Source organism: Phocoena sinus, chromosome 1, assembly GCF_008692025.1.
Source record: "Phocoena sinus isolate mPhoSin1 chromosome 1, mPhoSin1.pri, whole genome shotgun sequence".
Classification (NCBI taxonomy): domain Eukaryota; kingdom Metazoa; phylum Chordata; class Mammalia; order Artiodactyla; family Phocoenidae; genus Phocoena; species Phocoena sinus.
The window spans coordinates 185718293-185736015 of NC_045763.1; the positions used below are offsets into that span (position 1 = coordinate 185718293).

General features: G+C 37.6%; 1 protein-coding gene across 1 annotated transcript in view; it reads right to left on the bottom strand.

The window, feature by feature from the left end:
• Positions 1–17723, bottom strand: part of KDM5B (lysine demethylase 5B) — a 76010-nt gene that overhangs the window by 37845 nt on the left and 20442 nt on the right. Inside the window, exons 2-4 of the mRNA XM_032631707.1 lie at positions 13316–13393; positions 11845–11967; positions 11029–11199 (exon numbers count right to left, since the gene is read on the bottom strand). Coding sequence (XP_032487598.1) covers positions 11029–11199; positions 11845–11967; positions 13316–13393 — 372 coding nt within the window. The remainder of the gene's footprint in view (positions 1–11028; positions 11200–11844; positions 11968–13315; positions 13394–17723) is intronic.

Consider the following 17723-nt stretch of genomic DNA (forward strand, 5'->3'; position numbering starts at 1 on the left):
GGATCTCATTCAGATTTGACAGAGAAATCAAAAGTTTTACAGACAAGCAAATGTTAAGAGAATTCAGCACCACCAAACCAGCTCTACAACAAATGCTAAAGGAACTTCTCTAAGTGGGAAACACAAGAGAAGAAAAGGACCTACAAAAACAAACCCATAACAATTAAGAAAATGGTAACAGGAACACAGGAACATACATATCGATAATTACCTTAAACGTTAATGGATTAAATGCTCCAACCAAAAAACACAGGCTTGCTGAATGGATACAAAAACAAGACCCATATATATGCTGTCTACAAGAGACCCACTTCAGACCAAGGGACACATACAGACTGAAAGTGAGCAGATGGAAAAAGATATTCCAGGCAAATGGAAATCAAAAGAAAAGTGGAGTAGCAATACTCATATCAGATAAAATAGACTTTCAAATAAAGAATGTTATAAGAGACAAGGAGGGACACTACATAATGATCAAGGGATCAATCCAAGAAGAAGATATAACAATTATAAATATATATGCACCCAGCATAGGAGCACCTCAATGCATAAGACAACTGCTAACAGCTATAACAGAGGAAATGGAGGGACTTCCCCGGTGGCACAGTGGTCAAGAATCCGCCTGCCAATGCAGGGGACACGGGTTCGAGCACTGGTCCGGAAGATCCCACATGCCGCGGAGCAACTAAGTCCACGCACCACAACTACTGACCCTGCACTCTAGAGCCCGTGAGCCACAACTACCGAGCCCACATGGCACAACTACTGAAGCTCTCACGCCTAGAGCTTGTGCTCCGCAACAAGAGAAGCCACTGCAATAAGAAGCATGCACACCTCAACAAAGAGCAGCCCCCGCTCACCACAACTTCGTTGCCTGCGCACAGCAACAAAGACCCAACACAGCCCAAAACAAATAAATAAATAACTTTAAAAAAAATTATAAAAAAATTTAAAAAAAAAGAGGACATCAACAGTAACACAATAATAGTGGGGGACTTTTAACACCTTACTTACACCAATGGACAGATCATCCAGACAGAAAGTTAGTAAGAAAACACAAGCTTGAATTGACACAATAGACCAGATAGATTTAATTGATATTTATAGGACATTCCATCCAAAAACAGCAGATTACACTTTCTTCTCAGGTGCACACGGAACATTCTCCAGGATAGGTCACATCTTGGGTCACAAATCAAGCCTCAGTAAATTTAAGAAAATTGAAATCATACCAAGCATGTTTTCCGACCACAATGCTATGAGATTAGAAATCAATTAGAGGCGGGTTTCCCTGGTGGCACAGTGGTTAAGATCTGCCTGCCAATGCAGGGGACGTGGGTTTGAGCCCTGGTCCAGGAAGATCCCACATGCCACAGAGCAACTAATCCCGTGCGCCACAACTAATGAGCCTGCACTCTAGATCCCGCGAGCCACAACTACTGAGCCTGCGAGCCACAACTACTGAAGCTCACACCTAAAGCCTGTGCTCTGCAACAAGAGAAGCCACCACAATGAGAAGCCCATGCACCACAAGGAAGAGTAACCCCAGCTCTCTGCAACTAGAGAAAGCCCGTGCCCAGCAACGAAGACCCAATGCAGCCAGAATTAAACAAATAAAATAAATAAATTAATTTTTTTAAAAAATCACTTACGGGGGAAAAGACGTAAAAAACACAAACACATGGAGGCTAAATAATACATTACTAAATAACCAAGAGATCACTGAAGAAATCAAAGAGGACATCACAAAATACCTAGAGACAAATGACAATGAAAACATGAGGATCCAAAACGTATGGGATGCAGCAAAAGCAGTTCTAAGAGAGAAGTTTATAGCAATACAAGCCTACCTCAAGAAACAAGAAAAATCTCAAATAAACAATCTAAGCTTACATCTAAAGAACTAGAGAAAGAAGAACAAACAAAACCCAAAGTTAGCAGAAGAAAAGAAATCATACAGATCAGAGCAGAAATAAATGAAATAGAAATAAAGAAAACAACAGCAAAGATCAATAAAACTAAAAGCTTGTTCTTTGAGAAGATAAACAAAATTGATAAACCATTAGCCAGATTCATCAAGAAAAAGAGGGAGAGGACTCAAATCAATAAAATTAGAAATGAAAAAGGAGAAGTTACAACAGACACCACAGAAATACAAAGCATCCTAAGAGACTACTACAAGCAACTCTATGCCAATAAAATGGACAACCTGGAAGAAATGGACAAATTCTTAGAAAGGTATAACCTTTCAAGACTGAACCAGGAAGAAACAGAAAATATGAACAGACCAATCACAAGTAATGAAGTTTAAACTGTGATTAAAAATCTTCCAACAAACAAAAGTCCACGACCAGATGGCTTCACAGGTGAATTCTATCAAACATTTTGAGAAGAGCTATCATCCATCCTTCTCAAACTCTTCCAAAAAATTGCAGAGGAAGGAACACTCCCAAACTCATTCTATGAGGCCACCATCACCGTGATACCAAAACCAGACAAAGATACTACAAAAAAAGAAAATTACAGACCAATATCACTGATGAATATCGATGCAAAAATCCTCAACAAAATACTAGCAAACAGAATCCAACAACACATTAAAAGGATCATACACCATGATCAAGTGGGATTTATCCCAGGGATGCAAGGATTCTTCAGTATACGCAAATCAATCAATGTGATACACCATATTAACCAACTAAAGAAGAAAAACCATATGATCATCTCAATAGATGCAGAAAAGGCTTCTGACAAAATTCAACGCCCATGTATGATAAAAACTCTCCAGAACGTGGGCATAGAGGGAACCTACCTCAACATAATAAAGGCCATATACAACAAACCCACAGCAAACATCATTCTCAATGGTGAAAAACTGAAAGCATTTCCTCTAAGATCAGGAACGAGACAAGGATGCCCACTCTCACCACTATTATTCAACATCGTTTTGGAAGTCCTAGCCACAGCAATCAGAGAAGAAAAAGAAATAAAAGGAATACAAATCGGAAAAGAAGAAGTAAAACTGTCACTGTTTGCAGATGACATGATACTATACATAGAGAATCCTAAAATGCCACCAGAAAACTACTAGAGCTAATCAATGAATTTGGTTTTACACAGAAATTTCTTGCATTCCTATACATTAACAACAAAAGACCGGAAAGAGGAGTTAAGGAAACACTCCCATTTACCATCGCAACAAAAAGAATAAAATACCTAGGAATAAACCTACCTAGGGAGACAAAAGATCTGTATGCAGAAAACTATAAGACACTGATCAAAGAAATTAAAGATGATACCAAGAGATGGAGAGATATACCATGTTCCTGGATTGGAAGAATCAATATTGTGAAAACGACTATACTACCCAAAGCAATCTACTTTGCTTTGCAAAAGTAGATTCAATGAAACCCCTATCAAGTTGCCAATGGCATTTTTTATGCAACTAGACAAATCACCTTAGAATTTGTATGAAGACACAAAAGACCCCGAATAGCCAAAGCAGTCTTGAGGGAAAAAAATGGAGCGGGAGGAATCAGTTTCCCTGACTTCAGACTATACTACAAAGCTACAGTAATCAAGACAATATGGTACTAGCACAAAAACAGAAACACAGATCAATGGAACAAGATAGAGCGCCCAGAGATAAACCCACACACCCATGGTCAACTAATCTATGACAAAGGAGGCAAAGATATATAATGGAGAAAAGACAAGTCTCTTCAATAAGTGGTGCTGGGAAAACTGGACAGCTACATGTAAAAGAATGAAATTAGAACACTCCCTAACACCATACACAAAAATAAACTCAAAATGGATTAGAGAGCTAAATGTAAGACGGGACACTATAAAACTCTTAGAGGAAAACAGAAGAACACTCTTTGACATAAATCACAGCAAGATCTTTTGTGATCCACCTCCTAGAGTAATGGAAATAAAAACAAAAAGAAACAAATGGGACCTAATGAAACTTAAAAGCTTTTGCACAGCAAAGGAAACCATAAACAAGACGAAAAGACAGCCCTCAGAATGGGAGAAATATTTGCAAATGAATCAACGAACAAAGGATTAATCTCCAAAGTATATAAACAGCTCATGCAGCTCAATATTAAAGAAACAAACAACCCAATCCAAAAATGGGCAGAGGACCTAAATAGACATTTCTCCAAAGAAGACATACAGATGGCCAAGAAGCACATGAAAAACTGCTCAACATCACTAATTATTAGAGAAATGCAAATCATAATTACAATGAGGTTATCACCTCACACCAGTTAAGAATGGGCATCATCAGAAAATCTACAAACAACAAATGCTGGAGAGGGTGTGGAGAAAAGGGAACCCTCTTGCACTGTTGGTTGGAATGTAAACTGATACAGCCACTATGTAAAACAGTATGGAGGTTCCTTAAAAAACTAAAAATAAAATTACCATATGATCCAGCAATCCCACTACTGGGCATACCCAGAGAAAACCATAATTCAAAAAGACACATGCAGGCTTCCCTGGTGGCGCACTGGTTGAGAGTCCACCTGCCGATGCAGGGGATATGGGTTTGTGCCCTGGTCCGGGAAGATCCCACATGCTGCAGAGCGGCTAGGCCGGTGAGCGATGGCCGCTGGGCTTGCGCATCCGGAGCCTGTGCTCAGCAACCGGAGAGGCCTCAACAGTGAGAGGCCCGCATACAGGAAAAAAAAAAAAAAAGGGACACATGCACCCCAATGTTCACTGCAGCACTATTTACAATAGCCAGGTCATGGAAGCAACCTAAATGCCCATCGACAGATGAATGGATAAAGAAGTTGTGGTACATATATACAATGGAATATTACTCAGCCATAAAAAGGAAATTGAGTCATTTGTTGAGACGTGGATGGACCTAGAGACTGTCATACAGAGTGAAGTAAGTCAGAAAGAGAAAAACAAATATCATATATTAACACATGTATGTGGAACCTAGAAAAATGGTACAGATGAACCGGTTTGCAGGGCAGAAGTTGAGACACAGATGCAGAGAACAAACGTATGGACACCAAGGGGGGAAAACCACAGTGGGGTGGGGATGGTGGTGTGCTGAATTGGGCAATTGGGATTGACATGTATACACTGATGTGTATAAAGTTGATAACTAATAAGAACCTGCAGTATAAGAAAACAAACAAACAGAAAACAACTTATACTAAACTTTCTTTGGGTTATTTGTATGGAAATATGTTAATATAAATGTTTCAGACATTACATGAAATTTCTAAAAATCCTGTATGTTCTGGTATAATGTTATAAGTCATAATCCTAGTTACTACTTTAAAATGTACATCTCACAAATAACTAAATTTCCTTGTCAATTGCATTATTATGAACTTTCATCAAATCTTTAACCGTGGTCATTTTTAAGTCTTTTGTCACTTACAGACAGTTCTGGGTGTACTCTGATGCTTTTGCAAAAATGTTCCTATAAAAGGGTTTCACCTTCAAGGAGTTCATGGAAAAGACTGACAAGTACAGGTTACTGGTAACTGACTATACTGCTGAACTGAATGAACAAGCATTTTCAGAACTCTAACGGAAAACTGATGAATTCATAAAAGTGCTAACAAAAGATCAATATGGAAAAAAAATTAATTACATGGGACTGAGTGAACTGATGAGAATGATTGTAAGTTTTATGACTTTCTGTTTGAATAAAAAAAAAATCCCACAAGGACTCAGAGACAAAAAATATACAAATCAATTTTCACAGCAAAGTAAAGGAGCTGTTACAGTGGAGGATTCCTGAACTGAATGTCAATATTATGACATAGTGTGAGTGTGTTTCGTGTTTGGTAATTGCAATCATTGTTGCTCTTGTTGTGGTCATCCATTTACAATGCTTGGTGTCAGTTGATTTATCTCTTGTAAAAATAAAATACAGTGTGGTGTGTGAAAAAAAAAAACAACAGCAAATAAAAGAATAAAAGTCGGGAAGAGCAGGTGAACTGAAGAACACCATCTTTCACACAAGGCTCCACGAGGGTCCCCAGCGCTCCTCTGGATGCGTGATATGTGGCCTTACAAGAGTTAGAAAAGGAAAATTTGTCCCATATCTTTACTCTCAATTAGTGTTCACATGCAGAATGCTATAGTGACTGTTCGTTGAAAACTTACAGGTAGTTTTCACTACCTATATGTCAGGCACTGTATTGTGTCTTATATGCATTTTATCATTTCATTTCCCTACAAAACACTATAATGTTGACACTATTAATGACAGATTTTACAGATGAGGAAATTAAACCTTAGTATGCTTGAGTAACTGGTACAAGATCTCACAGCTGGTAATTATGTATTTGTATGGTTTGGTTATTGCACAATCATCCCTTTGGACTGTAACTTGTATAAGGACAGAATTGTATCTGTTGATGCCTCTATTCACCCCAGAGTGCTTAAACTATTTAACAGGGTCTTCATACATATATGTTTAATAAATATTTGTTCAACCACTGAATAAAAGAATAAATGAATGAAGTTGGGAAAAAAATTAAAAAATAAAAGGATCACACACCATGATCAAGTGGGATTTATCCCAAGGATGCAAGGATTCTTCAGTATATGCACGTCAATCAATGTGATACACCATATTAACCGACTAAAGAAGAAAAACCATATGATCATCTCAATAGATGCAGAAAAAGCTTCTGACAAAATTCAACACCCATTTATGATAAAAATTCTCCAGAAAGTGGGCACAGAAGGAACCTACCTCAACATAATAAAGGCCATATATGACAAACCCACAGCAAACATCATTCTCAATGGTGAAAAACTGAAAGCATTTCCTCTAAGATCAGAAACAAGACAAGGATGTCCACTCTCATCACTATTATTCAACATCGTTTTGGAAGTCCTAGCCACAGCAATCAGAGAAGAAAAAGAAATAAAAGGAATACAAATCGGAAAAGAAGAAGTAACACTGTCACTGTTTGCAGATGACATGATACTATACATAGAGAATCCTAAAAATGCCACCAGAAAACTACTAGAGCTAATCAATGAATTTGGTAAAGTTGCAGGATACAAAATTAATGCACAGAAATCTCTTGCATTCCTATACATTAACAACGAAAGATCAGGAAGAGAAATTAAGGAAACAATCCCATTTACCATTGCAACAAAAAGAATAAAATACCTAGGAATAAACCTTCCTAAGGAGGTAAAAGACCTGCATTCAGAAAACTGTAAGACACTGATGAAAGATATCAAAGATGACACAAACAGGGCTTCCCTGGTGGCGCAGTAGTTGAGAGTCCGCCTGCCGATGCAGGGGACACGGGTTCGTGCCCCGGTCCAGGAAGATCCCACGGGCCACGGAGTGGCTGGGCCTGTGAGCCATGGCTGCTGAGCGTGCGCGTCCGGAGCCTGTGCTCCGCAACGGGAGAGGCCACAACAGTGAGAGGCCTGCGTACCGCAAAAAAAAAAAAAAAGATGACACAAACAGATGGAGAGATATACCATGTTCTTGGATTGGAAGAAATGATACTGTGAAAATGACTATACTACCCAAAGCAATCTACAGATACAATGCAATACCTATCAAATTACCAATGGCAGTTTTTACGCAGCTAGAAGAAAAAATCTTAAAATCTGTATGTAGACACAAAAGACCCCGAATAGCCAAAGCAGTCTTGAGGGAAAAAAACGGAGCTGGAGGAATCAGACTCCCTGACTTCAGACTATACTACAAAGCTACAGTAATCAAGACAATATGGTACTGGCATAAAAACAGAAATACAGATCAATAGAATAGGATAGAAAGCCCAGAGATAAAGACATGCACCTATGGTTAACTAATCTATGACAAAGGAGGCAAGGATATACAATGGAGAAAAGACAGTTTCTTCAATAAGTGGTGCTGGGAAAACTGGACAGCTACATGTAAAAGAATGAAATTAGAACACTCCCTAACACCATACACAAAAATAAACTCAAAATGGATTAGAGAGCTAAATGTAAGACCGGACACTATAAAACTCTTAGAGGAAAACACAGGAGGAACACTCTTTGACATAAATCACAGCAAGATCTTTTGTGATCCACCTCCTAGAGTAATGGAAATAAAAACAAAAAGAAACAAATGGGACCTAATGAAACTTAAAAGCTTTTGCACAGCAAAGGAAACTACAAACAATGACAAAAAGACAACCCTCAGAATGGGAGAAAATATTTGCAAACGAATCAACGGACAAAGGATTAATCTCCAAAGTATATAAACGGCTCATGCAGCTCAATATTAAAAAAGCAAATAACCCAATCCAAAAATGGGCAGAGGACCTAAATAGACATTTCTCCAAAGAAGACATACAGATGGCCAAGAAGCACATGAAAAACTGCTCAACATCACTAATTATTAGAGAAATGCAAATCATAATTGCAATGAGGTTATCACCTCACACCAGTTAAGAATGGGCATCATCAGAAAATCTACAAACAACAAATGCTGGAGAGGGTGTGGAGAAAAGGGAACCCTCTTGCACTGTTGTGGGAAAGTAAGTTGATACAGCCACTATGTAGAACAGTATGGAGGTTCCTTAAAAAACTAAAAATAGAATCACCATACGACCCAGCAATCCCACTACTGGGCATATACCCAGAGAAAACCGTAATTCAAAAAGACCCCAATGTTCGTTACACCCCAATGTTCATTGTAGCACTATTTACAATAGCCAGGTCATGGAAGCAAACTAAATGCCCACTGACAGACGAATGGATAAAGAAGATGTTGTACATATATACAATGGAGTATTACCCAGCCATAAAAAGGAGTGAAATTGGGTCATTTGTAGAGACGTGGATGGATCTAGAGACTGTCGTACAGAGTGAAGTGAGTCAGAAAGAGAAAAACAAATATCGTATATTAACGCATATATGTGGAACCTAGAAAAATGGTATGGATGAACCGGTTTGCAGGGCAGAAATTGAGATACAGATGTAGAGAACAAACGTATGGACACCAAGGGGGGAAAGTGGCGGGACAGGGTGATGGTGGTGGGATGAACTGGGAGATTAGGATTGACATATATACACTAATATGTATAAAACAGATAACTAATGAGAACCTGCTGTATAAAAAATAAAATAAAATTCCAAAAAGAAAAAAGAATTCAGCAACAGGAGAAATCAAATCAAGTTCTGGGTATAAAAATCGAATGGCACAGAGTCATTAAAATCTGTATCTTCAGGCTTCCCTGGTGGCACAATGGTTAAGAATCTGCCTGTCAATGCAGGGGACACGGGTTCGAGCCCTGGTCTGGGAAGATCCCACATGCTGTGGAGCAACTAAGCCCGTGCGTCACAACTACTGAGCCTGCCCTCTAGAGCCTGCGAGCCACAACTACTGAGCCCGTGTGCTGCCACTACTGAAGCCTGAATGCCTAGAGCCCATGCTCTGCAAAAGAGAAGCCACCGCAACGAGAAGCCTGAGTACCTCAATGAAGAGTAGCCCCAGCTCGCCACAACTAGAGAAAGCCTGCATGCAGCAACGAAGACCCAACACAGCCAAAAATAAATAAATTGGAAAAAAAAAAACAAAAAAACCCTGTACCTTCAAAAATATACAGTGACACGTTAAGCAGGAAAAATACTGTATACGTAAAGAATACACTTCCAATTTGTGTATATGTGCATTAAAATAGCCTTGAAAGAAAAAACAGATGAGAGGATTAGGAGGGATTTATTTTCATCATACTTTCCTTTGTTTTTATACTTTCCACAGTGAACATGTATCAGTAGGCCCTTCAACAGATATTTATCTGTGTTGTAGATGTAATGTTTGTAAACGGTATCTTTGAATACCTGTTCCTTTCAGACTATGATTGTATAAATGCTTACCCACTTTTCAACTATGAAACTTAGGGCCTCTCTAAGTATACAGACGAGCTATTTCTAAACCCATAAAGCAGAGAGACTCTCTCTCTCCCTTTATTCTTCTAACTTCTACACCGAGATAAGAAGGTTCAAAGGAGGAAATCTATTGTGGGCAACTGTATGTAGATCTGACTATAAAACAGAGACATAAAGGCTCCATATACAACATTTTAAACAATTTCATCCATGGGTTCACTAAACATTCACACAGTGCACATTTCTTTAAACAAGTTTCTGAGTATTAGTCACATTTTCTAGGCTAAGAAGAAAGCCCACCTGGAATCAAGGGAGAGAGAAAAGAAAAACACAATGCTACGAAAACCTATAGGATTTAAGCATTCCAGATGGTATGTCTGTATCAAGACAGAGTTTTGATTAGCAGGTTTACCCTCGGAAACTATGCTGTGATCTTCCTCCCTCTCTATAGCACAGTAACAATTTCTAAAATTACAGGGCTCACTGCTCTAGTGTAGAATATCTCAAAGGGTGTAAACAATTATGACATTCTGCTTTCTACCAGGGCCTAAAATAAGTGGGAAGTTTTTATAATATTGTTTTGCTTTTAATTAGAACAAAAGTTTTTATCTGAATAATTTGGCAAATACCACCTTTGTAAGGAGACAAACACAGTTACATAGGAACTATTAGCAGAGGGCTCCATGAGCTGTCCAGCATTACTGAGTCCCCTACTCTCTACCAATGTCAACATTCTATGAAAATCTCCTTGGAGACCTCAGCTGGCAAAAGAGAGCAGACAGGCAAGTTATTTCACATGTTGTATTTTCATGTGACAACCAGGAATGCACTTTAAACAGTAAGTGAATGCAAAAGCATAAGCCGCAATAAGTAGGTAATAACCAACTGCTGTAAGAAAGGAACATCTATAGCGAAGTTAATACAGATTTCAGTTTTTGATAACAAAAGAATATTTCCTCTGTAACCTTATTCACTCCAAACCTTCTTAGTATGGTTGCTCTCAAAACAGAACTAAAACATTGGAGGAAAAATCCACAAAACAAAAGTCTTCCAAGCAAGTCTTCCACCCATAATCAAGGCTTTTTCATTCCTCCCAAAGACCATGTGTCAATAAGCAGTGAAATAAAACAGGTTAAGGCTAGCCCCACTCACCCTCAAACTGTCTCCAGACAGGAATAAGTTGTAGGGGTTGAGAATTCGCTCATAATGCCCTCTGATATGGGAGCCCACAGCTTTGCCAGGAGCAAACCCCATCTTGGTGGCAATTTTGGTCCATTTTCTATCCTTGCAAACAACTGCAAATCCACCTTCCTCTGCAACTAACTGTTAAATAAAACAGCAAAGGAAATTAGTTTTTGGCTGTGGTCATCTTTTAAAAATACATTTTCCAAGTAAAATATACGCACTATTCATTTTAAACTAGAAATTTTAAACACTGCTTTTAACAGCATATTCCATAAACTTTTTGTACCCCTCCAAAAGCTACTTCTCAGTTCCCCAAAGCAGCCAAGATTTTCCATGAGGAAGAATTAAATTAGCAATGAAATCTCTGATAAAGAAAAGGTTCTAGTAAACTGAGGAGTAGCAAGAACGGCAGCATGTCTGGTGGAAATAATGCAAGCTTTAGACTGAAATGAACTTTAAGATATAGAATTATAACTCAGCCTTTTCAGTTGGTCAACTTGGACACTGAAAGCCTCTGTTGTCTTGTCTGCAATAAAACAGACAGGAATATCTAAGAGGACCATTACGAAGTTTAAAAATTACCAAAAAACAGGTGGCAGCAAAACAGTTCACAAGATAAGGCTTTCAGACCAGACAAGCAGAGACCAATTTAATCACAAAACTAAATGAGGAATTTTATTTTACATATTTCAAGCAGTACGTTTCTTATTTTAAGGCAAAGAAGATCAAATTCATGCTGTCAGAAAAATTATTCAATGAGAAAGATGGTCATTAGGCTTTTACCTTATTAAGCTGAAACAAGTCCAAGATCTTCCTCTCCACATGTGGAATTTTCAGAGTACTTCCCTGTAATTCCCAGTACTTTGCAATCTGGTCCAAGAAATTTAATTTTACACGAGTTTGAGCCTAAATGACAAAGAACTGAGTTTTACTTTTACCTAGCTTATTATAAAGCTCCTGTCTATTACCTGTGCATGTGATATTTTCATTCTTAGACTATTTAAGTGCAATACCACTTATGAATTCAATAGGGGAAACTTCCCCAAAATATACAGAATAAAACTGGTTAAATAATTATACATTAACTCAACAAAAATTTAATTCAGCCCCTACCATGTGCCAGGTAAGTAGTAGTTACACACTCAGTAAGTCCTCTCGTAACATAAATAGGCGACCTGAGAGGTGCTTTATTTATGGAGTATCGTAAGTAAGATTCTACATGCCCCTTTCGGCCTTTTACAGTTTGGGTATTTTAAAGTCTTGTTCTCTAAGAGAACAAATTTTCTGATTTGCTCAAACACAAATCTAAAAGCAGATTTACAACAGAACCACTTATCTTTAAAGTCCTGATAACTTAAAGATAACAGAAAACCAGAAACTTTCTTAAATGTTATTCCCTTAACAGATTATTAATGTCACCTACAAGTCATTTTTTAAAATTTTGTCATTTTTCTTTCTGCTCATTGTGAAATTAAGTCAGACAGTTTTAAGACTTTTATCTTGCACAAGACCAAAATTGAGATCAATATTCAGAAATTCCCAACCACGTCAAAGTTAACACCCACCTCCCCATCTTTCAAGCTCAACATGAAAATACACTGAAATACTTGAAAATACATACACTAGATGCTACTACTGCCAATGCCCACAGAATTCCAGTGGGCATATGTGCCATTTAAGTTAAGAATGTTTGGTTTAGTATAGAAAAACAAAACATGGTTCAATATGAAAATCAGATTAGCAAAACATTCATATAAACAATGAACCTCTATGCTATCAATACCCAAGCCTTATTCACCCAGCACTTTAGGGCTTAAGTCACCCACAGACTAAAGAAGAAATACTACCTCTTCTCTAGAGAATCCCCTGTGCTATTCACTCCTCCTAGGAAAAGTAAAGTGTGTTATTAAATCTAACTGAAGACATGTATTTTGGAAGAATATCAGAGCTGGAGAATCTTTTCCATTAAATGGTTCTGAAAGCACATGCCTTTCAAAACCTAAACTCTATTGGTTGTCACCTAGATTGAGAAGGATTTAAATGCATTTATTAATTAATAGGCTGGCAATTACTGACAAAAATCAGTGTTTTTAATGAAACTGGGTTGGTTGCAAAGGCTTATCGCCATTTGTTTTACCATGATTATCAGTAGCCATGTTTTCGCTTCACTGAAACCACTAGATTTGTGACACAGCCTCTTTCAAAGAAGCCCCCACTGGAATACAGGCAACCAGCATAGTAGTTAAAACATTACCTCCAATTCATTCAGCCTCTGGATACGTGGGGTAAAATGAAGTTTGTCAACATCACATGCAAATGGTGGCTGCCAATCCTAGTGGAGAAGCAAAGGTTTTCATTAGAAAAATTTATAATTCTGACATTCAAAAAATGGTTTTAAAGTTAAAACCCTGGTTAAGTAAAGCATGTTATCTCTAATGAGTGAAACAGAACACAGGACAGTAGTTTCTTAACTCTTTTTCCACGAGAACAGCAGAATATGTATGATGACCCTTCTCCAAATGACACATTCTGCACACACCCCGCCTAGCACTCCTCCAACCAACAATGTCACTGAGCCTCAACTGCCGCTGAAAAATCATCAACTCAGGCAAAAAGACTTTGACTCCTCTATTCCATAAGTATCTCTCCTCCTACAAAATAGCTATATTAATGTCAAATTATCTACAGACTGTATTTTAATATATGTAACCCAGTTACATTAACTTTTTTTTTTTTTTTTTTTGTGGTACGCGGGCCTCTCACTGCTGCGGCCTCTCCCGCTGCGGAGTACAGGCTCCGGACGCGCAGGCCCAGCGGCCACGGCTCACGGGCCCAGCCGCTCCGCGGCACATGGGATCCTCCAGAACCGGGGCACGAACCCACGTCCCCCGCACCGGCAGGCGGACCCTCAACCACTGCGCCACCAGGGAAGCCCTACATTAACTTTTATTATAAAATTGAGGATAAGTTCTTCTGTGGGGGGAAAAGAAAAAAACTGACATCCAAAACCAATTTTAAGAATCACCCTTAACATATCTACTGATACAGGTTCTTGGAAGAATTGCTATCAGGAGAAAACAGACAGGAAGGAGAATGTGTATAGACTGTTGTCTGTAAGTGGAGAAAACTGGAAACAACTTAAATGTTCATGATAAGAGAATAGTTTAAAGGCATAAAAATTATGCTGTGTTAATACGTAGGGTTTCAGTTTGGAATAATGAAAAGGTTCTGGAGACGGACAGTGGTGATGGTTGTACAACATTGTGAATGTATTTAATGTTACTGAATTGCATGCACCCTTAAAATGGTTACAATGGTATATTTTATATTATTCAGTATTTTAATATTTCAACATAATTTTTTAAGACAGAAACGTTCATGCTGTTATATAGCTCTACTGACACTGAAAATTTTCCTTATATATATTTTATGAAAGAAAGAAAAACAGGCTGTGCAATAGAAAAATAAAACACTGGAAAGAGACAGCAAAATGGTTAACAGCGGTTTGTCTTTGGTAGGATTATAGGTGATTTTTCTTTTGCTTCCTTACCCATTTTAAATACAATCAGAAATATATTAAATACATTAAGTAATACCTATTAAATAATAAATTATTTTAGAGTAAGAGAACAAGTTAATACAAATGTTGGTACACCTGTAAATAACAATAAAATACTCTGCAGCAGTAATAAAGAATACCTAGATGTTGTAAACATGGAAAGATAGCCAACAGTGGATGAGTAAAAAACTGAAACATGCAAATTTGTGTTAACATACGTAAATTTTAAAGACTTGTTAATAGGAAGGGGAAAAGAGGTTATTTACTGCAAATTTACACTGCTGGAGTTTATCACTGCTTTTAGTTTAAAAGTAAAACAGGTTTTGTTTTTGTGATACAAACACTTAAGTAAAAATGCCCACCAGCAATGCCTGATTAAATATTATGTTAAAAAGTAAATTTTACAATTGTTTTTCAAAGGAAAAAAGCAGATTACAAATTGGTACAAAGCTATTTACTACCACCCCAAAAAAGAATAGGAAGAAAAAAAAGAAAAGAAAAAATGGCAATACAGTTTAAGAAGTCAATGACAGATCAGGACTTCAAGTGTCTAATGCTGTCATACAGCCTCTTCAACAAAGACTACGGCTAATGTTTAAATGCCAGTTAAAGATATACTGTACTGCTAATAAACTTAAAAAAATACTACCTACGCCATCCTGGGTCAAAAAGATTACAGTGATTTTTGTTTACCTTGATAACTAAAGATAAAGAAAGCAATGTGTTTAATTATACATAATACAATGTAGCAGAAGGAAATCCCATTGCTTCTTAATATTCTGTGGCAGGCTAATGGAAGACTTGATATTGCTCAGAGCTTTGCTCTCTAATACTTTATAGAAGCTGTAGGCTTTCTGAAATGAATTGATCTGGGTTGAAGGTTACACCAAAAATATATCAAAGACAACATGTCAGAATATACAAGTAAATGATTAACATACTGTCCAAATGACCTGCAATTTTTATAGATTAAGATTTATGAGTAATGTATAATGATATCCTCCAATGAATCAAATATGCCTTCTACTCCCAAAATACGATACAAAAATTAATCTCATCTTAAGTCTACATATTAAAGTTTTATAAATTAAGGTGAGCTGTGTCTTTGTATGTATGTATGTTATTTAATTTATACTTGTTTTAGCCTGAACCCATTTTCAAATAAAATAAATCCTAAAAATCAAACATCAAAGTGAAAACACTATGTATCTGTCACTAAGGAAGTTCACACAGTGGGTATAATACGTTTAAAACTAAAACTGTGTCAGTAGATCATTCCTTCATTAAACACAAATCATTGCAAACTGTCTCCTCCTCTGGTTACAAAGAATGAGAGAAAATGGGATAAATGTCATTCGGTTTTGAGACTTTGTCAGCTGTAAAGCTCTACTCCAATAAAACGATTACATATTATTTGCAATGCTCACTGTCATATTAGAACAAAGATATTCTTGGCAAAGTCTGGCCTCTTTGGGCCATGACTTCTACACGCAGAAAAAAGCCATTTACACAACATTGTAAATCAACTAATTTCAATAAAAAGATTTTTAATTTAAAAAAAAAAAAGCCATCAGGGCTTCCCTGGTGGCGCAGTGGTTGAGAGTCCGCCTGCCGATGCAGGGGACACAGATTCATGCCCCGGTCCGGGAAGATCCCACATGCCGCGGAGCGGCTGGGCCCCGTGAGCCATGGCCGCTGAGCCTGCGCGTCCGGAGCCTGTGCTCCGCAACGGGAGAGGCCACAACAGTGAGAGGCCCGCGTACCGCAAAAAAAAAAAAAAAAGTAAATAAAGAGGTAACAACAAAAAAAAGTCATCAGAGAAGGAAAGAGACCATATTAAAGCCTGTAAGAAGTGAAAAATTTCAAACAGGAATATAATCCTCAAATTAAGTAGTCAAAAAAACAAATTAAGTAGTCAAATAAATAATGAAAATCTCCATTTAGAAACGTGATAATTTTTGGTTTGACACTTAAGTATCTAAAAGGGATATCATGTAATCTAACCAAAACTTTTAGCCTCTACCAATAAAACGGTTCATAAAATCATTTTTTTCCTAACATAAAAATAGCATTTCCAGGGCTTCGCTGGTGGCACACAAGTTAAGAATCCACCTGCCAATGCAGGGGACATGCGTTCGAGCCCTGGTCCAGGAAGATCCCACATGCTGTGGAGCAACTAAGCCCATGTGCCACAACTACTGAGACTGCACTCTAGAGCCCACAAGCCACAACTACTGAGCCCGCATGCCACAACTCCTGAAGCCCGCACACCTAGAGCCCACGCTCAACAAGAGAAGCCACCGCGGTGAGAAACCCGCGCACCGCCACTAAGAGTAGCCCCTGCTCACCGCAACTAGAGAAAGCCCACACTCAGCAACGAAGACCCAATGCAGCCAAAAATTAATTAATTAATTAATTAATTTTTTAAAAGAAAAAAAACAGCATTTCCATACAAACAAGATAATAGACTGCAAGGAGTTCCATGTAAATTCCCTGCTAAAATTCATCTTAATTTCCTTTAAAAACTTTAAAATGGTTTTATTTTAACCCTTTCAAAATAAAAGTACAGCTATATTATTTAAAAGCTCAATTATTTTCCTGAGCATTAAAAAACATATTCCTTGGGAAAGCAGTTAAGTAGGCCATCGACGCTTAAAAACCCTCAGAGAGGCCTGAGAAACACCAGGTAAACATTTTCCTTAGTCCTAGCACTAACCAAGCAAAAATAAGTTACCACACATTTAACTGAGAGAAATGTTTGAAATTATAAAATTGACCAGTATGAAAATAACTTTCATCGAACGCTAAAGATTTTTCAAAAACACCATGAAAATTCACTCTGTAAATGATCCACTGTTAGCATCCACATACTTAACATACTGGAATACTGTTTTAATCTTTCTAGAGGCTGACATCATTTTAAGACCTAACGATCAGCAAAACAAGAAAGTATACCCGCTACAGAGCTCACTACAAGTTAGTTCTCTGATTCCCTGCAGACAAAACCAATTAAAAATCAGCCTCAAAAGCACATTCTGGTTAGTTTACAAATAACAACATGAATTAAGAACCAAAGCATTTTTCTAATTGCGTATATTCTATC